The sequence below is a fragment of the Drosophila hydei genome, unplaced genomic scaffold (assembly GCF_003285905.1).
Source record: "Drosophila hydei strain 15085-1641.00,03,60 unplaced genomic scaffold, DhydRS2 tig00000508-arrow-arrow-pilon, whole genome shotgun sequence".
NCBI lineage: Eukaryota > Metazoa > Arthropoda > Insecta > Diptera > Drosophilidae > Drosophila > Drosophila hydei.
The window spans coordinates 1,249-23,509 of NW_022045743.1; the positions used below are offsets into that span (position 1 = coordinate 1,249).

General features: G+C 32.6%; 1 protein-coding gene and 9 pseudogenes across 1 annotated transcript; all 10 read right to left on the minus strand.

Annotated features, from left to right (window-relative positions):
• Positions 1-10,651: 10,651 nt before the first annotated feature.
• LOC111599868 lies at positions 10,652-11,707 on the minus strand (annotated as a pseudogene).
• A 5-nt stretch (positions 11,708-11,712) lies between these two features.
• On the minus strand, positions 11,713-12,172 carry LOC115483130 (annotated as a pseudogene).
• Positions 12,173-12,784: 612 nt separating this feature from the next.
• LOC115483131 lies at positions 12,785-13,429 on the minus strand (annotated as a pseudogene).
• Positions 13,430-14,864: 1,435 nt separating this feature from the next.
• LOC115483132 lies at positions 14,865-16,283 on the minus strand (annotated as a pseudogene).
• A 19-nt stretch (positions 16,284-16,302) lies between these two features.
• On the minus strand, positions 16,303-18,430 carry LOC115483133 (annotated as a pseudogene).
• A 274-nt stretch (positions 18,431-18,704) lies between these two features.
• LOC115483134 lies at positions 18,705-19,416 on the minus strand (annotated as a pseudogene).
• An 80-nt stretch (positions 19,417-19,496) lies between these two features.
• LOC115483139 (general odorant-binding protein 83a-like) lies at positions 19,497-19,806 on the minus strand. The gene is made up of 2 exons (XM_030224303.1): positions 19,761-19,806; positions 19,497-19,681 (listed from the first exon to the last, which is right to left on the minus strand). The coding sequence occupies exons 1-2, from the start codon at positions 19,804-19,806 to the stop codon at positions 19,497-19,499; spliced, it is 231 nt and encodes a 76-aa protein (XP_030080163.1).
• Positions 19,807-20,097: 291 nt separating this feature from the next.
• On the minus strand, positions 20,098-20,587 carry LOC115483135 (annotated as a pseudogene).
• A 234-nt stretch (positions 20,588-20,821) lies between these two features.
• LOC115483136 lies at positions 20,822-21,312 on the minus strand (annotated as a pseudogene).
• Positions 21,313-21,549: 237 nt separating this feature from the next.
• LOC115483137 lies at positions 21,550-22,261 on the minus strand (annotated as a pseudogene).

Genomic DNA, 22,261 nt, shown 5'->3' on the forward strand with positions numbered 1-22,261 from the left:
ATAAGTCCAATTATTGTTTTGGTCAATTTATTGCATTGGTTGGATATTAGATAAGTCTAATTATTATGTATGTTAATTTATTAAATTGGTTCGATTATTGGCTAAGTACATTTATTGTATAGGTTCATATATTGGATTGGTTTGGATATTAGATAAGTCCAATTATTGTATAGGGTTATATTTTGGAGTGGTTCGGTTATTAGATAAGTCCCATTATTGTATATTGTAATTTATTATATTGGTTCGGTTATTGGATAAGTCTACTTATTGTATAGCTTTATATATTGGATTGGTTCGGTTATTAGATAAGTCTAATTATTGTATTGGTTAATTTATTGCATTGGTTTGGATATTCAATAAGTTCTACTATTGTATATGTTAATTTATTAAATTGGTTCTGTTATTAGCTAAGTCCACTTAATATATATGCATATAAATTGGATTGGTTCGGTTATTAGATAAGTCCAATTATTGTTTTGGTCAATTTATTGCATTGGTTTGGATATTAGATAAGTCGATTTATTGTAATTGTTAATTTAATAAATAGGTTCGGTTATTGGCTAACTACATTTATTGTATAGGTTCATATATTGGATTGGTTTGGATATTAGATAAGTCAAAATATTGTATAGGGTTATTTTTTGTATTTGTTCGGTTATTAGATAAGTCCCATTATTGTATATTGTAATTTATTAAATTGGTTCGGTTATTGGATAAGTCTACTTATTGTATAGCTTTATATATTGGATTGGTTCGGTTATTAGATAAGTCTAATTATTGTATTGGTTAATTTATTGCATTGGTTTGGATATTCAATAAGTTCTCCTATTGTATATGTTAATTTATTAAATTGGCTCTGTTATTAGCTAAGTCCACTTAATATATATGCATATAAATTTGATTGGTTCGGTTATTAGATAAGTCCAATTATTGTTTTAGTCAATTTATTGCATTAGTTTGGATATTAGATAAGTCGATTATTATGTATGTTAATTTAATAAATAGGTTTAGTTATTGGCTAACTACATTTATTGTAAAGGATCATATATTGGATTGGTTTGGATATTAGATAAGTCAAATTATTGTATAGGGTTATGTTTTGGAGTGGTTCGGTTATTAGATAAGTTCCTTTATTGTATATTGTAGTTTATTAAATTGGTTCGGCTATTGGATAAGTCTACTTATTGTATAGCTTTATATATTGGATTGGTTCGGTTATTAGATAAGTCTAATTATTGTATTGGTTAATTTATTGCATTGGTTTGGATATTTAATAAGTTCTACTATTGTATATGTTAATTTATTAAATTGGTTCTGTTATTAGCTAAGTCCACTTAATATATATGCTTATAAATTGGATTGGTTCGGTTATTAGATAAGTCCAATTATTGTTTTAGTCAATTTATTGCATTGGTTTGGATATTAGATAAGTCGATTTATTGTAATTGTTAATTTAATAAATAGGTTCGGTTATTGGCTAACTACATTTATTGTAAAGGATAATATATTGGATTGGTTTGGATATTAGATAAGTCCAAATATTGTATAGGGTTATATTTTGTATTGGTTCGGTTATTAGATAAGTCCCATTATTGTATATTGTAATTTATTATATTGGTTCGGTTATTGGATAAGTCTACTTACTGTATAGCTTTATATATTGTATTGGTTTGGTTATTAGATAAGTCTAATTATTGTGTTGGTTAATTTAATGCATTGGTTTGAATATTAGATAAGTCCCACTATTGTATATGTTAATTTATTAAATTGGTTCTGTTATTAGCTAAGTCCACTTAATATATATGCTTATAAATTGGATTGGTTCGGTTATTAGATAAGTCCAATTATTGTTTTAGTCAATTTATTGCATTGGTTTGGATATTAGATAAATCAATTTATTGTATTTGTTAATTTATTAGATTGGTTCGTTTATTGGCTAAGTACATTTATTATAAAGGTTCATATATTGGATTGGTTTGGATATTAGATAAGTCCAAATATTGTATAGGGTTATATTTTGTATTGGTTCGGTTATTAGATAAGTCCCATTATTGTATATTGTAATTTATTATATTGGTTCGGTTATTGGATAAGTCTACTTATTGTATAGCTTAATATTTTGGATTGGTTCGGTTATTAGATAAGTCTAATTATTGTATTGGTTAATTTATTGCACTGGGTTGGATATTAGATAAGTCCCACTATTGTATATGTTAATTTATTAAATTGGTTCTGTTATTAGCTAAGTATACTTAATATATATGCTCATAAATTGGATTGGTTCGGTTATTAGATAAGCTCAATTATTGTTTTGGTCAATTTATTGCTTTGGTGTGGATATAAGATAAGTCCACTTATTGTTTTTGTTAATTTATTACATTGGTTCGGTTACTGGCTAAGTACATTTATTGTATAGGTTCATATATTGGATTGGTTTGGATATTAGATAGGTCTAATTATTATATAGGTTTATATTTTGGATTAGTTCGGATATTAGATAAGTCCCATTATTGTATATTGTAATTTATTATATTGGTTCGGTTATTGGATAAAACTAATTATTGTATAGCTTTATATTTTGGAATGGTTCGGTTATTAGATAAGTCTAATTATTGTATAGGTTAATTTATTGCATTGGTTTGGATATTTAATGAGTTCTACTATTGTATATGTTAATTTATTAAATTGGTTCCGTTATTAGCTAAGTAAACTTAATATATATGCCTATAAATTGGATTGGTTCGGTTATTAGATAAGTTCAATTATTGTTTTGGTCAATTTATTGCATTGGTTTGGATATTAGATGAGTCCAATTATTATGTATGTTAATTTATTAAATTGGTTCGCTTATTGGCTAAGTATCATTATTGTATAGGTTCATATATTGGATTGGTTTGGATATTAGATAAGTCCTATTATTGTATAGGGTTATATTTTGGAGTGGTTCAGTTATTAGATAAGTCCCATTTTTGTATATTGTAATTTATTAAATTGGTTCGGTTATTGGATAAGTCTACTTATTGTATAGCTTTATATATTGGATTGGTTCTGTAATTAGATAAGTCTAATTATTGTATTGGTTTATTTATTGCATTGGTTTGGATATTTAATAAGTTCTACTATTGTATATGTTAATTTATTAAATTGGTTCTGTTATTTGCTAAGTCCACTTAATATATATGCTTATAAATTTGATTGGTTCGGTTATTAGATAAGTCCAATTATTGTTTTAGTCAATTTATTGCATTGGTTTGGATATTAGATAAGTCAATATATTGTAATTGTTAATTTAATAAATAGGTTCGGTTATTGGCTAACTGCATTTATTGTAAAAGATCATATATTGGAATGGTTTGGATATTAGATAAGTCCAATTATTGTATAGGGTTATATTTTGTATTGGTGCGGTTATTAGATAAGTCCCATTATTGTATATTGTAATTTATTATATTGGTTCGGTTATTGGATAACTCTACTAATTGTATAGCTTTATATATTGCATTGGTTCTGTAATTAGATAAGTCTAATTATTGTATTGGTTAATTTATAGTAGTGGTTTGGATATTTAATAAGATCTACTATTGTACATGTTGATTTATTAATATGGTTCTGTTATTAGCTAAGGCCACTTAATATATATGCTTATAAATTAGATAGGTTTGGATATTAGATAAGTCTCATTATTGTATAGGGTTATATTTTCGATTGGATAAGTTCCATTATTATATATTGTAATTTATGAAATTGGTTCGGTTATTGGACAAGTCTACTTATTGTGTAGCTTTATATAGGTTCACATATTGGATTGGTTTCGATATTAGATAAGTCCAATTATTGTAAAGGTTTATATTTTGGATTGGTTGGGTTATTAGATAAGTCCCATTATTGTATATTGTAATTTATTAAATTGGTTCGGTTATTGGATAAGTCTACTTATTGTATAGCTTTATATATTGGATTGGTTCGGTTATTAGATAAGTCTAATTATTGTATTGGTTAATTTATTGCATTGGTTTGGATATTAGATTAGTCCCACTATTGTAAATGTAAATTTATTAAATTGGTTCTCTTATAAGCTAAGTATATTTAATATATATGCCTATAAATTGGATTGGTTCGGTTCTTAGATAAGTTCAATTATTGTTTTGGTCAATTTATTGCATTGGTTTGGATATTAGATAAGTCCAATTATTATGTTTGTTAATTTATTAGATTATAATATATTTTGTATTGGTTCGGTTATTAGATAAGTCCCAGTATTGTATATTGTAATTTATTATATTGGTTCGGTTATTGGATAAGTCTACTTATTGTATAGCTTTATATAGTGTATTGGTTCGGTTATTAGATAATTCTTATTATTGTGTTGGTTAATTTATTGCATTGATTTGGATATAAGATAAGTCCCACTATTGTATATGTTAATTTATTAAATTGGTTCTGTTATTAGCTAAGCCCCTTAATATATATGCTTATAAATTGGATTTGTTCGGTAATTAGATAAGTCCAATTATTGTTTTGGTCAATTTATTGCATTGGTTTGGATATTACATAAGTCCAAATATCAAATATGTTAATTTATTAAATTGGTTCGGTTATTGGCTAAGTTCATTTATTGTATAGGTTCATATATTAGATTGGTTTGGATATTAGATAAGTCGCATTATTGTATAGGGTTTTAATTTAGATTGGGTCGGCTAGTAAATAAGTTCCATTAGTGTATATTGTAATTTATTAAATTGGTTCGGTTATTGGATAAGTCTACTTATTGTATAGCTTTATATAGGTTCATTAGTTGGATTGGTTTCGATATTAGATAAGTCTAATTATTGTGCATGTTAATTTATTAGATTGGTTCGGTTATTGGCTAAGTACATTTATTGTATAGGTTCATATATTGGATTGGTTTGGATATTAAATAAGTCCAAATATTGTATAGGGTTATATTTTGTATTGGTTCGGTTTTTAGATAAGTCCCATTATTGTATATTGTTATTTATTATATTGGTTCGGTTATTGGATAAGTGTACTTATTGTATAGTATTATATATTGGATTGGTTCGGTTATTAGATAAGTCTAATTATTGTATTGGTTAATTTATTGCATTGGTTTGGATATTAGATAAGTCCCACTATTGTATATGTTAATTTATTAAATTGGTTCTGTTATTAGCTAAGTATACTTAATATATATGCCTATAAATTGGATTAGTTCGGCTATTAGATAAGGCAAATTATTGTTTTGGTCAATTTATTGCATTGGTTTGGATATTAGATAAGTCCAATTATTATGCAGGTTAATTTATTAGATTGGTTCGGTTATTGGCTAAGTACATTTATTGTATAGGTTCATATATTGGATTGGTTTGGATATTAGATAAGTCCAATTGTTGTATAGGGTTATATTTTGGAGTGGTTCGGTTATTAGATAAGTCCCATAATTGTATATTGTAATTTATTAAATTGATTCGGTTATTGGATAAGTCTACTTAATGTATAGCTCTATATATTGGACTGGTGCGGTTATTAGATAAGTCTAATTATTATATTGGTTTATTTATTGCATTGGTTTGGATATTAGATAAGTCCCACTGTTGTATATGTTAATTTATAAAATTGGTTCTGTTGTTAGCTAAGTATACTTAATATATATGCCTATAAATTCGATTGGTTCGGCTATTAGATAAGTCCAATTATTGTTTTGGTCAATTTATTGCATTGGTTTGGATATTAGATAAGTCGATTTATTGTAATTGTTAATTTAATAAATAGGTTCGGTTATTGGCTAACTACATTTATTGTAAAGGATCATATATTGGATTGGTTTGGATATTAGATAAGTCCAAATATTGTATAGGGTTATATTATGTATTGGTTCGGTTATTATATAAGTCCCATTATTGTATATTGTAATTTATTATATTGGTTTATTGTAGAGCTTTATATATTGCATTGGTTTGGATATTAGATAGGTCTAATTATTATATAGGTTTATATTTTGCATTAGTTCGGATATTAGATAAGTCCCATTATTGTATATTGTAATTTATTATATTGGTTCGGTTATTGGATAAGTCTAATTATTGTATAGCTTTATATTTTGGATTGGTTCGGTTATTAGATAAGTCTAGTTATTGTATAGGTTAATTTATTGCATTGGTTTGGATATTTAATGAGTTCTACTATTGTATATGTTAATTTATTAAATTGGTTCCGTTATTAGCTAAGTATACTTAATATATATGCCTATAAATTGGATTGGTTCGGTTATTAGATAAGTCCAATTATTGTTTTGGTCAATTTATTGCATTGGTTTGGATATTAGATAAGTCCAATTATTATGTATTTTAATTTATTAAATTGGTTTGTTTATTTGCTAAGTACATTTATTGTATAGGTTCAATTATTGGATTGGTTTGGATATTAGAAAAGTCCAATTATTGTATAGGTTTATATTTTGCAGTGGTTCGGTTATTAGATAAGTCCCATTATTGTATATTGTAATTTATTAAATTGGTTCGGTGATTGGATACGTTTACTTATTGTATAGCTTTATATATTGCATTGGTTCTGTAATTAGATAAGTCTAATTATTGTATTGGTTAATTTGTAGTATTGGTTTGGATATTTAATAAGATCTACTATTGTACATGTTGATTTATTAATATGGTTCTGTTATTAGCTAAGGCCACTTAATATATATGCTTATAAATTAGATAGGTTTGGATATTAGATAAGTCTCATTATTGTATAGGGTTATATTTTCGATTGGATAAGTTCCATTATTATATATTGTAATTTATGAAATTGGTTCGGTTATTGGACAAGTCTACTTATTGTGTAGCTTTATATAGGTTCACATATTGGATTGGTTTCGATATTAGATAAGTCCAATTATTGTATAGGTTTATATTTTGGATTGGTTGGGTTATTAGATAAGTCCCATTATTGTATATTGTAATTTATTAAATTGGTTCGGTTATTGGATAAGTCCACTTATTGTATAGCTTTATATATTGGATTGGTTAGGTTATTAGATAAGTCTAATTATTGTATTGGTTAATTTATTGCATTAGTTTGGATATTAGATTATTCCCACTATTGTAAATGTTAATTTATTAAATTGGTTCTCTTATAAGCTAAGTATATTTAATATATATGCCTATAAATTGGATTGGTTCGGTTCTTAGATAAGTCCAATTATTGTTTTGGTCAATTTATTGCATTGGTTTGGATATTAGATAAGTCCAATTATTATGTTTGTTAATTTATTAGATTATAATATATTTTGTATTGGTTCGGTTATTAGATAAGTCCCATTATTGTATATTGTAATTTATTATATTGGTTCGGTTATTGGATAAGTCTACTTATTGTATAGCTTTATATAGTGTATTGGTTCGGTTATTAGATAATTCTTATTATTGTGTTGGTTAATTTATTGCATTGATTTGGATATAAGATAAGTCCCACTATTGTATATGTTAATTTATTAAATTGGTTCTGTTATTAGCTAAGTCCACTTAATATATATGCTTATAAATTGGATTGGTTCGGTAATTAGATAAGTCCAATTATTGTTTTGGTCAATTTATTGCATTGGTTTGGATATTACATAAGTCCAAATATCAAATATGTTAATTTATTAAATTGGTTCGGTTATTGGCTAAGTTTTTTTATTGTATAGGTTCATATATTAGATTAATTTGGATATTAGATAAGTCTCATTATTGTATAGGGTTTTATTTTAGATTGGGTCGGCTAGTAAATAAGTTCCATTATTGTATATTGTAATTTATTAAATTGGTTCGGTTATTGGATAAGTCTACTTATTTTATAGCTTTATATTGGTTCATCAATTGGATTGGTTTCGATATTAGATAAGTCTAATTATTAAGCATGTTAATTTATTAGATTGGTTCGGTTATTGGCTAAGTACATTTATTGTATAGGTTCATATATTGGATTGGTTTGGATATTAAATAAGTCCAAATATTGTATAGGGTTATATTTTGTATTGGTTCAATTTTTAGATAAGTCCCATTATTGTATATTGTAATTTATTATATTGGTTCGGTTATTGGATAAGTGTACTTATTGTATAGCATTATATATTGGATTGGTTCGGTTATTAGATAAGTCTAATTATTGTATTGGTTAATTTATTGCATTGGTTTGGATATTAGATAAGTCCCACTGTTGTATATGTTAATTTATAAAATTGGTTCTGTTATTAGCTAAGTATACTTAATATATATATATGCCTATAAATTCGATTGGTTCGGCTTTAGATAAGTCCAATTATTGTTTTGGTCAATTTATTGCATTGGTTTGGATATTAGATAAGTCGATTTATTGTAATTGTTAATTTAATAAATAGTTTCGGTTATTGGCTAACTACATTTATTGTAAAGGATCATATATTGGATTGGTTTGGATATTAGATAAGTCCAAATATTGTATAGGGTTATATTATGTATTGGTTCGGTTATTATATAAGTCCCATTATTGTATATTGTAATTTATTATATTGGTTCGGTTATTGGATAAGTCTACTTATTGTATAGCTTTATATATTGGATTGGTTCGGTTATTAGATAAGTCTAATTATTGTGTTGGGTAATTATTGCATTGATTTGGATATTAGACAAGTCCCACTATTGTATATGTTAATTTACTAAATTGGTTCTGTTATTAGCTAAGTCCACTTAATATATATGCTTATAAATTGGATTGGTTCGGTTGTTAGATAAGTCCAATTATTGTTTTGGTCAATTTATTGCATTGGTTTGGATATGAGATAAGTCCAAATATCAAATATGTTAATTTAATTAATTGGTTCGGTTATTGGCTAAGTTCATTTATTGTATAGGTTCATATATTAGATTGGTTTGGATATTAGATAAGTCTCATTATTGTATAGAGTTATATTTTGGATTGGGTCGGCTATTAGATAAGTTCCATTATTGTATATATTAATTTATTAAATTGGTTCGGTTATTGGATAAGTCTACTTATTGTATAGCTTTATATAGGTTCATATATTGGATTGCTTTGGATATTAGATAAGTCCAATTATTATATAGGTTTATATTTTGGATTGGTTTGGTTATTAGATAAGTCCCATTATTGTATATTGTAATTTATTAAATTGGTTCGGTTGGTGGATAAGTCTACTTATTGTATAGCTTTATATATTGGATTGGTTCGGTTATAAGATAAGTCCATTTATTGTATTGGTTAATTTATTGCATTGGTTTGGATATTAGATAAGTCCTACTATTGTAAATGTTAATTTATTAAATTGATTCTGTTATTAGCTAAGTCCACTTAATATATATGCTGATAAATTGGATTGGTTCGGTTATAAGGTAAGTCCAATTATTGTTTTTGTCAATTTATTGCATTGGTTTGGATATTAGATAAGTCAATTTTTTGTATTTGTTTATTTATTAAATTGCTTCGGTTATTGGCTAAGTACATTTATTTCATAGGTTCATATATTGGATGGGTTTGAATATTAGATAAGTGTAATTATTGTATAGGGTTATATTTTGGATTGTTTGTATAGGTTCATTAGTAGAGTCCATATTTTGGATTGGTTTGAATTGCTGATAAGTCCAATTATTGTATAGGTTTCTATATTGGATTGTTTCGGTTATTGAATAAGTCAACTTATTGTATAGGTTCATTTTTTGGATAGGTTCAGTTGTTGGGTAAGTACACGTATTAGAGGTTCATATATATGTTAAATTGGCAAATAATTATGAAGTTATATGATTTCATTATTAAATTAGTACATGGTCATATAAAGTTTGGTGGTAGCCTTTTGTAAACATATGAGACATAGAAACGGTGTCAAACACCTATATAGTGAAGTGGAGTCTAGTCATATCAAAAAAATTAAAAAGCAATTTCATATTATTGTAGACCGTTGTCAGCTTTGTAGAATAGATGTCAAAAAACCTCAGGCAAGTCATATAAAATAAATGTAAAAGGCTATTTCATATTATTGTGTAGTGTTGTTATTTATGTTAAATGGCCAAAGATAAATGAATTTATATGATTGTATTATTAAATTAGTACATGGTAATATAATGTTTGGTGGCAGCCTTGGGTATGAATGAGTATAAATATATTAATTAAATATTAAACAATCTATTTAAGCATACCAAATCTGATGTTTAATGATTTTAAAATCATTTGTTAGTATTATAAATTCTTTTTTATTTGTAACCGGACACAGAACTGACCATTTGTGGTTTATTCTGCCGTTATGTGAGATCCAAAATGCTTTATGTGCCCAACATTGCGAAGTGCAGAAAAAACCATTTGTGCTTCTGAAACATACTTTTATTTTGTCTGCAATACAGTATAGCACATAAGTATATGCATACCTAAAACAGTGTTTTTTTTAAAGATTTAATTTTTGCAGCAAACTAATTTTATTATATAATCAAACTAAAAGTTGTTAACAATTATAGCACCACCAGCTAAGCACAAAACTAAATTAGAATTCTAAACAGTTTTTAAGACCTTCCAAAAGCAACCCAAATGCCTCTCAGCTTTATGATAGGAAGTAATGCTAGTTGAAAGAATGAGATCAAGCTGTTAGTAAAGCATGAATCGAATGCTTCATTGGCCGACATACCTACGGACCGGTCTTCTTCCACCACTGATGGAACCACTAGGCCTTGTGGCACAGTGTATCGCCTTCGGGGTGCACGCAATACTGGTACATGCCTATCAGATTGTCTCGAATCGAGTGCGGCACCGAGCGGAATAGTTTATCCAGATGCACATCGCCATTGTCGTCGACCACTTCGAACTCGTGAAACAAACAATTCATATAGCACTTGTGCTTTTCATTCTCATGGACTTCGCCATCACTGAACTCCTTGATCGCAGCTGTAAATTGTTGCAAGAGTCACAATTAATGTGAATACACATAACTGCTGTAGTGTTCAGTTGTGTAATGATCTTTATTCGTCTGAGCAAGAGTTCTTATACCCTGGCTCATGCGTATTTCATCTCTTAGCCTAAGTACATTATGTAGTGAGTTCCGCGGTTGAGTGGAGCTCCAAGCGGGAGACATACTTGTATATATTTATATGCATATGGCATAAACATTAGGTAAGCGACATAGACCTTAGGCAAAGTGCGTACGCGGCATCTCCCACGCTGCTGGTCAGACCACACTTAAGTGGCTGATCATATTCCATTTGTTTGCGCTCGCCCTATGTTTATGCGTAGGGACAAATGTCACTATATGCGTATTTATTATACACTATCATATGTAGGGCTTATGACGCATTTATATGTAGAACACTGTATATTGCTTCGGGTATTATTAATATGTTATTAAATATACTACAGTATGTTCATGCCTGAACAATTAAAATTATTATTATTTTCTGCAGTTATATTTGTTTATCCTGTGCAGCCTGTTTCACAGACGGTTGTGTGGATTGACATTCGCTGACGCCGGTTCGCTCCACACAAATGTCGGGGAAGAGCTTGGCCATTTTAAGTACGTTCGTCGCTGGACACTGCAATTAAAAATGTAATGCTTAAGTGGGCGTTGTAGAGCTGAGCTCCGTTTATTAACTCACATTGTCGTCACGCTGCGCCATAACCGCCGGGCCTCGCTGAGCTTCAGTGACAAGGCGATTAACAGGCAGGCTGCGACGGGACGAAGTCCGCGATTTCGGCTCAAGCTGTTAGTAAAGCATAAATCGAATGCTTCATTGGCCGATGTACCTTGGGATCGGTCTTCTTCCAGCACTAATGGAACCACCAGGCCTTGTGGCACAGCGTATCGCCTTCGGGGTGCACGCACTACTGGGACATGGCTATCAGATTGTCTCGAATCGAGTGCGGCACCGAGCGGAATTGTGTATCCAAATGCACATCGCCATTGTCGACGACCACTTCGAACTCGTGAAACAAACAATTCATATAGCACTTGTGCTTTTCATCCTCATGGAGTTCGCCATCACTGAACTCCTTGATCGCAGCTGTAAATTGTTGCAAGCGTCACAATTAACATTATTATTATTTTCTGCAGTTATATTTGTTTTTTCTGTGCTGCCTGCTTCACAGACGGTTGGGTATATTGACATTCGCTGACGCCGGTTTACTCCACACATATGTCGTGGAAGAGATTGGCCATTTAAGTATTTTAAGAAGGTTGTTAGTTTTGCAGAATAGGTGTCAATAAACCTATATAGTGGAGTGGAGTCGCGTAAGGCAAGACATATGAAAAAATATGTAAAAAGCAATTATATATTATTTTGTAGTGCTGTTATTTATGTGAAATGGCCAAAGAATAATGAAGTTATATGATTGTATTATTAAATTAGTACATGGTGATATAAAGTTTGGTGGCAGCCTTTGGTATGAATGAGTATAAATATATTAATTAAATATTAAACAATCTATTTTAGCATACCAAATCTGATGATTAATGATTTTATAATCATTTGTTAGTATTATAAACTCTTATTTATTTGTAACCTGACACAGAACTGACCATTTGTGGTTTATTCTGCCGTTATGTGAGATCCAACATTGCGAAGTGAAGAAAAAACCATTTATGCTTCTGAAACATACTTTTATTTTATGTGCAATACAATGCAGCACATAAGTATATGCATACCTAAAACAGAGTTTTCTTTAAAGATTTAATTTTTGCAGCAAACTAATTTTATTATATATTCCAACTAAAATTTGTTTACAATTATAGCATCACCAGCTAAGCACAAAACTAAATTAGAATTCTAAACAGATTTTAAGACCTTCCAAAAGCAACCCAAATGCCGCTCCGCTTTATGATAGGAGGTAATGCTAGTTGAAAGAATGAGATCAAGCTGTTAGTAAAGCATAAATCGAATGCTTCATAGGCTGACATACTTTGGGATCGGTCATCTTCCAGCACTGATGGAACCACCAGGCCTTGTGGCACAGCCTATCGCCTTCGGGGTGCACACACTACTGGTACATGGCTATCAGATTGTCTCGAATCGAGTGCGGCACTAAGCGGAATAGTGTATCCAGATGCACATCGCCATTGTCGTCGACCACTTCGAACTTGTGAAATAATTCATATAGCACTTGTGCTTTTCATCCTCATGGAGTTCGCCATCACTGAACTCCTTGATCGCAGCTGTAAGTTATTGCAAGCGTCACAGTTAACATTATTATTATTTTCTGCAGTTATTATTGTTTATTCTGTGCATGGCTGTTTCACAGACGCCTGGGTGGATTCAAACTCGCTGAAGCCGGTTTGCTCCACACAGATGTCGTGGAAGAGCTTGGCCATTTTAAGTTCGTTCGTCGGTGGACACTGCAATTCAAAATGTGTTGCTTAAGTGGGCGTTGCAGAGCTGAGCTCGGTTTGTTAACTCACATTGTCGTCACGCTGCGCCATAGCCGGCGACAGCCACAAATCGGCAGGCTGCGACAGGACGACGTCCGCGATTTCGGCCAAAGTCACTTAAAGCCTTTTCCATGTTGCTTCTTTGTGGAAAAGCATAAGTTGTCTGTACGCTCGCTCGACCTTTTTTGCCAGTTGTGAAAGGCGGAACAAAGGCGACGATGCATAACAACAAAAAAAAAAAACAAAAAAAAAGTGGAACACAGAGTAGGCAGATATTGTGGAATTATCGACATAATCGATAAGGTTCTGTCAAAACACCTATTTAGTGGAGTGGTGTCAAGTCATGTGACAAACAAGTAAGAAAGCTCTAGTCGGGGTGCCCTACTAGGAGATACCCTGAATCCAGTCCTCTGAGCCTACTATTTTCCGTAGTTCGTATCGAGAATTAAAAAAAAAGAAAACAAATAAAAACGACATTGCAAGACCAGGTTTCAAACCCGGACTCTTTGCGCAACGTGCACCAACTCTACCAACACCGCCACTTAATAATTAAAAAAAGAAATAAAAATACAATAAAAACATTTCATCTCCACCGGTCTCGAACCCCATACCAATCTGCATACGAGCGCCGCCTCTACCAACGCAGCCAATGCACTGCTCACACCATCAGTTACAAATTTGAACATAAGTAGCAGCTAGTAATTCAGCACAATTCAAGCGCCATTTCGATTCTTCGAATAGAATAGAATACACGCATTTGAATGGATGTGTGCACACGCATAGGAAAAATTCGTGCGCGTGCCGCTACTGACATTAGTGCTGTAAAACTATCGATTGAACTATCGATCTATCGAATTTTTATATTTCTGCGTCCATATTGATTGTTTTTTATTACTATCGATAGCGATGATATCGGGCGTTACACATCAATTACTTTGGCGCAATTGTGCAACTCAGCAGCTCTTTTTGGTCAGAAATACATTTATATATACGAATGTTATATTTTCCCGCATTTACAGCATAACGAAAGTAGAATAAAAGACGTCATTACGAAATTTTTGTGTATTCCTGCTTCATCCACTGAGTCAGAGCGATTGTTCAGCAAAGCTGGACAGATTATCACGGAGCGACGGACTGCCTTAAAAGCTAAGCATGTGGACATGCTTCTTTTTCTGTATCATAACTCTTAGATCTTGGCAGAAGACTAAAAGCCATACATTTAATTTTAATTTTATTTAATATTTTTTTGTTTTTTTATAGTCCATGAAGGATCTCATTGTAAACAATTGAATTGTTTATTAAATTTTTATTTTTATTTTTAAATATGCATTTATTTAGTTTGTTTTTTAACGAGAAAATATTTTCGATAGTAGTATCGATACTATTGAACAATTGTTGTAAAACCATCGAAACTATTGAATGTTGCAACCATCGATAGTTTTACAGCTCTACTTCATTGGCCGACATACCTTGGGATCTTTTAGCACTAATGGAACCACCAAGCCTTGTGGCACAGCGTATCGCCTTCGGGGTGCACGCACTACTGGGACATGGCTATCCGATTGTCTCGAATCGAGTGCGGCACAGAGCGGAATAGTGTATCCAGATGCGCATCGCCATTGTCGTCGACCACTTCGAACTCGTGAAACAAACTATTCATATAGCACTTGTGCTTTCCATCCTCATGGAGTGCGCCATCACTGAACTCCTTGATCGCAGCTGTAAATCATTGCAAGCGTCAAAATTAACAGTATCATTTTCTGCAGTTATTATTTTTTTTTTCTGTGCTGCCTGCTTCACAGACGGCTGGGTGGATTGCTCCACACAGATGTCGTGGAAGAGCTTGGCCGTTTTAAGTATGTTCGTCGGTGGACACTGCAATTAAAAATGTGTTGCTTAAAGCCATACATTTAAGTTTTATTTTATTTAATATTTTTTTGTTTTGTTATAGTCCATGAATGATCTCATTATTGTAAACAATTGAATTGTTTTTTTTAAATTTTTATTTTTATTTTTAAATATGCATTTATATAGTTTGTTTTTTAACTTGAAAATATTTTCGATAGTACTATCGATACTATTGAATAATTGTTGTAAAACCATCGGTACCTTGGGATCGGTCTTCTTCCAGCACTAATGGAACCACCAGGCCTTGTGGCACAGCGTATCGCCTTCGGGGTGCACGCACTACTGGGACATGGCTATCCGATTGTCTCGAATCGAGTGCAGCACCGAGCGGAATAGTGTATCCAGATGCGCATCGCCATTGTCGTCGACCACTTCGAACTTGTGAAACAAACAATTCATATAGCACTTGTGCTTTCCATCCTCATGGAGTGCGCCATCACTGAACTCCTTGATCGCAGCTGTAAATTTTTGCAAGCGTCAAAATTAACAGTATCATTTTCTGCAGTTATTATTGTTTATTCTGTGCTGTCTGCTTTACAGACGGCTGGGTGGATTGCTCCACACAGATGTCGTGGAAGAGCTTGGCCGTTTTAAGTATGTTCGTCGATGGACACTGCAATTAAAAATGTGTTGCAATTTAATTTTAAGTTTATTTAATATTTTTTTGTTTTGTTATAGCTTGGCCGTTTTAAGTATGTTCGTCGGTGGACACTGCCATTAAAAATGTGTTGCTTAAAGCCATACATTTAATTTTAATTTTATTTAGTATTTTTTTGTTTTGTTATAGTCCATGAAGGATCTCATTATTGTAAACAACTGAATTGTTTATTAAATTTTTATTTTTATTTTTAAATATGCATTTATTTAGTTTGTTTTTTAACGAGAAAATATTTTCGATAGTAGTATCGATACTATTGAACAATTGTTGTAAAACCATCGAAACTATTGAATGTTGCAACCATCGATAGTTTTACAGCTCTACTTCATTGGCCGACATACCTTGGGATCTTTTAGCACTAATGGAACCACCAGGCCTTGTGGCACAGCGTATCGCCTTCGGGGTGCACGCACTACTGGGACATGGCTATCCGATTGTCTCGAATCGAGTGCGGCACCGAGCGGAATAGTGTATCCAGATGCGCATCGCCATTGTCGTCGACCACTTCGAACTCGTGAAACAAACTATTCATATAGCACTTGTGCTTTCCATCCTCATGGAGTGCGCCATCACTGAACTCCTTGATCGCAGCTGTAAATCATTGCAAGCGTCAAAATTAACAGTATCATTTTCTGCAGTTATTATTTTTTTTTTCTGTGCTGCCTGCTTCACAGACGGCTGGGTGGATTGCTCCACACAGATGTCGTGGAAGAGCTTGGCCGTTTTAAGTATGTTCGTCGGTGGACACTGCAATTAAAAATGTGTTGCTTAAAGCCATACATTTAAGTTTTATTTTATTTAATATTTTTTTGTTTTGTTATAGTCCATGAATGATCTCATTATTGTAAACAATTGAATTGTTTTTTTAAATTTTTATTTTTATTTTTAAATATGCATTTATGTAGTTTGTTTTTTAACTTGAAAATATTTTCGATAGTACTATCGATACTATTGAATAATTGTTGTAAAACCATCGGTACCTTGGGATCGGTCTTCTTCCAGCACTAATGGAACCACCAGGCCTTGTGGCACAGCGTATCGCCTTCGGGGTGCACGCACTACTGGGACATGGCTATCCGATTGTCTCGAATCGAGTGCAGCACCGAGCGGAATAGTGTATCCAGATGCGCATCGCCATTGTCGTCGACCACTTCGAACTCGTGAAACAAACAATTCATATAGCACTTGTGCTTTCCATCCTCATGGAGTGCGCCATCACTGAACTCCTTGATCGCAGCTGTAAATTTTTGTAAGCGTCAAAATTAACAGTATCATTTTCTGCAGCTATTATTGTTTATTCTGTGCTACCTGCTTCACAGACGGCTGGGTAGATTGCTCCATACAGATGTCGTGGAAGAGCTTGGCCGATTTAAGTATGTTCGTCGGTGGACACTGCAATTAAAAATGTGTTGCTTAAAGCCATATATTTAATTTTAAGTTTATTTAATATTTTTTTTGTTTTGTTATAGTCCATGAAGGATCTCATTATTGTAAACAACAGAATTTTCTATTAAAATTTTTATTTTTATTTTTAAATATGCATTTATTTAGTTTGTTTTTTAACGAGAAAATATTTTCGATAGTACTATCGATACTATTAAATAATTGTTTTAAAACCATGGAAACTATTGAATGTTGCAACCATCGATAGTTTTACAGCTCTACTTCATTGGCCGACATACCTTGGGATCGGTCTTCTTCCGGCACTAATGGAACCACCAGGCCATGTGGCACAGCATATCGCCTTCGGGGTGCACGCACTACTGGGACATGGCTATCAGTCCTCTGAGTTTAATGTTTTCCGGAGTTCGTATCTAGTATTTTTTTGTTTTGTTATAATCCATGAAGGATCTCATTATTGTAAACAACTGAATTGTTTATTAAAATTTTTATTTTTATTTTTAAATATGCATTTATTTAGTTTGTTTTTTAAGCTTGAAAATATTTTCGATAGTACTATCGATACTATCGAATAATGGTTGTAAAACCATCGAAACTATTGAATGTTGCAACCATCGATAGTTTGACAGCTCTACTTCATTGGCCGACATACCTTGGGATCGGTCTTCTTCCAGCACTAATGGAACCACCAGGCCTTGTGGCACAGCGTATCGCCTTCGGGGTGCACGCACAACTGGGACATGGCTATCAGATTGTCTCGAATCGAGTGCGGCACCGAGCGGAATAGTGTATCCAGATGCACATCGCCATTGTCGTCGACCACTTCGAACTCGTGAAACAAACAATTAATATAGCACTTGTGCTTTTCATCCTCATGGAGTGCGCCATCACTGAACTCCTTGATCGCAGCTGTAAGTTATTGCAAGCGTCAAAATTAACAGTATCATTTTCTGCAGTTATTATTGTTTATTCTGTGCTGCTCATCCACTGAGTCAGAGCGATTGTTCAGCAAAGCTGGACAGATTATCACGGAACGACGAGCTGCCTTAACAGCTAAGCATGTGGACATGCTTCTTTTTCTTCATCCTAACTCTTGGATCTTGGCAGAAGACTAAAAGCCATACATTTAATTTTAATTATATTTAATATTTTTTTGTTTTGTTATAGTCCATGAAGGATCTCATTATCGTAAACATCTGAATTGTTTATTAAAATTTTTATTTTTATTTTTAAATATGCATTTATTTAGTTTGTTTTTTAACTTGAAAATATTTTCGATAGTACTATCGATACTATTGAATAATTGTTGTAAAACCATCGAAACTATTGAATGTTGCAACCATCGATAGTTTTACAGCTCTACTTCATTGGCCGACATACCTTGGGATCGGTCTTCTTCCAGCACTAATGGAACCACCAGGCCTTGTGGCACAGCGTATCGCCTTCGGGGTGCACGCACTACTGGGACATGGCTATCAGATTGTCTCGAATCGAGTGCGGCACCGAGCGGAATAGTGTATCCAGATGCACATCGCCATTGTCGTCGACCATTTCGAACTCGTGAAACAAAGAATTCATACAGTACTTGTGCCTTTCATCCTCATGGAGTGCGCTATCACTGAACTCCTTGATCGCAACTGTAAATTATTGCAAAATTAACAGTATTATTTTCTGCAGCTTTTATTGTTTATTCTATGCTGCCTGCTTCACAGACGGCTGGGTGGATTGCTCCACACAGATGTCGTGGAAGAGCTTGGCCATTTTAAGTATGTTCGTCGGTGGACACTGCAATTAGAAATGTGCTGCTTAAAGCCATACATTTAATTTAAATTTTAATTAATATTTTTTTGTTTTGTTATAGTCCATGAAGGATCTCATTAATGTAAACAACTGAATTGTTTATTAAATTTTTATTTTTATTTTTAAATATGCATTTATTTAGTTTGTTTTTTAACTTGAAAATATTTTTGATAGTACTATCGATACTATTGAATAATTGTTGTAAAACCATCGAAACTATTGAATGTTGCAACCAGCGATAGTTTTACAGCTCTACTTCATTGGCCGACATACCTTGGGATCGGTCTTCTTCCAGCACTAACGGAACCACCAAGCCTTGTGGAACAGCGCATCACCTTCGGGGTGCACGTACTACTGGGACATGGCTATCAGATTGTCTCGAATCGAGTGCGGCACCGAGCGGAATAGTGTATCCAGATGCGCATCGCCATTGTCGTCGACCACTTCGAACTCGTGAAACAAACAATTCATATAGTAATTGTGCTTTTCATCCTCATGGAGTGCGCCATCACTGAACTCCTTGATCGAAGCTGTAAATTATTGCAAGCGTCAAAATTAACAGTATTATTTTCTGCAGCTATTATTGTTTATTCTATGCTGTCTGCTTCACAGACGGCTGGGTGGATTGCTCCACACAGATGTCGTGGAAGAGCTTGGCCATTTTAAGTATGTTCGTCGGTGGACACTGCAATTTAAAATGTGCTGCTTAAAGCCATACATTTAATTTAAATTTTAATTAATATTTTTTTGTTTTGTTATAGTCCATAAAGGATCTCATTAATGTAAACAACTGAATTGTTTATTAAATTTTTATTTTTAATTTTAAATATGCATTTATTTAGTTTGTTTTTTAACTTGAAAATATTTTCGATAGTACTATCGATACTATTGAATAATTGTTGTAAAACCATGGAAACTATTGAATGTTGCAACCATCGATAGTTTTACAGCTCTACTTCATTGGCCGACATACCTTGGGATCGGTCTTCTTCCAGCACTAATGGAACCACCAAGCCTTGTGGCACAGCGTATCGCCTTCGGGTGCACGCACTACTGGGACATGGCTGTCAGATTGTCTCGAATTGAGTGCGGCACCGAGCGGAATAGTGTATCCAGATGCACATCGCCATTGTCGTCGACCATTTCGAACTCGTGAAACAAAGAATTCATATAGTACTTGTGCCTTTCATCCCTATGGAGTGCGCCATCACTGAACTCCTTGATCGCAGCTGTAAATTATTGCAAGCGTCAAAATTAACAGTATTATTTTTTGCATATATTATTGTTTATTCTGTGCTGCTCATCCACTGAGTCAGAGCGATTTTTCAGCAAAGCTGGACAGATTATCACGGAACGAGGAGCTGCCTTAAAAGCTAAGCATGTGGACATGCTTCTTTTTCTTCATCATAACTCTTGGATCTTGGCAGAATACTAAAAGCCATACATTTAATTTTAATTATATTTAATATTTTTTGTTTTGTTATAGTCTATGAAGGATCTCATTATTGTAAACATCTGAATTGTTTATTAAATTTTTATTTTTTTTTTAAATATGCATTTATTTAGTTTGTTTGTTAACTTGAAAATATTTTCGATAGTACTATCGATACTATTGAACAATTGTTGTAAAACCAACGAAACTATTGAATGTTGCAACCATCGATAGTTTTACAGCTCTACTTCATTGGCCGACATACCTTGGGATCGGTCTTCTTCCAGCACTAATGGAACCACCAGGCCTTGTGGCACAGCGTATCGCCTTCGGGGTGCACGCACTACTGGGACATGGCTATCAGATTGTCTCGAATCGAGTGCGGCACCGAGCGGAATAGTGTATCCAGATGCACATCGTCGTTGTCGTCGACCACTTCGAACTCGTGAAACAAACAATTAATATAGCACTTGTGCTTTTCATCCTCATGGAGTGCGCCATCACTGAACTCCTTGATCGCAGCTGTAAATTATTGCAAGCGTCAAAATTAACAGTATTATTTTTTGCATATATTATTGTTTATTCTGTTCTGCTCATCCACTGAGTCAGAGCGATTTTTCAGCAAAGCTGGACAGATTATCACGGAACGAGGAGCTGCCTTAAAAGCTAAGCATGTGGACATGCTTCTTTTTCTTCATCATAACTCTTGGATCTTGGCAGAAGACTAAAAGCCATACATTTAATTTTAATTATATTTAATATTTTTTTGTTTTGTTATAGTCCATGAAGGATCTCATTATCGTAAACATCTGAATTGTTTATTAAAATTTTTATTTTTATTTTTAAATATGCATTTATTTAGTTTGTTTTTTAACTTGAAAATATTTTCGATAGTACTATCGATACTATTGAATAATTGTTGTAAAACCATCGAAACTATTGAATGTTGCAACCGTCGATAGTTTTACAGCTCTACTTCATTGGCCGACATACCTTGGGATCGGTCTTCTTCCAGCACTAATGGAACCACCAGGCCTTGTGGCACAGCGTATCGCCTTCGGGGTGCACGCACTACTGGGACATGGCTATCAGATTGTCTCGAATCGAGTGCGGCACCGAGCGGAATAGTGTATCCAGATGCACATCGCCATTGTCGTCGACCATTTCGAACTCGTGAAACAAAGAATTCATACAGTACTTGTGCCTTTCATCCTCATGGAGTGCGCTATCACTGAACTCCTTGATCGCAACTGTAAATTATTGCAAAATTAACAGTATTATTTTCTGCAGCTTTTATTGTTTATTCTATGCTGCCTGCTTCACAGACGGCTGGGTGGATTGCTCCACACAGATGTAGTGGAAGAGCTTGGCCATTTTAAGTATGTTCGTCGGTGGACACTGCAATTAGAAATGTGCTGCTTAAAGCCATACATTTAATTTAAATTTTAATTAATATTTTTTTGTTTTGTTATAGTCCATGAAGGATCTCATTAATGTAAACAACTGAATTGTTTATTAAATTTTTATTTTTATTTTTAAATATGCATTTATTTAGTTTGTTTTTTAACTTAAAAATATTTTTGATAGTACTATCGATACTATTGAATAATTGTTGTAAAACCATCGAAACTATTGAATGTTGCAACCAGCGATAGTTTTACAGCTCTACTTCATTGGCCGACAT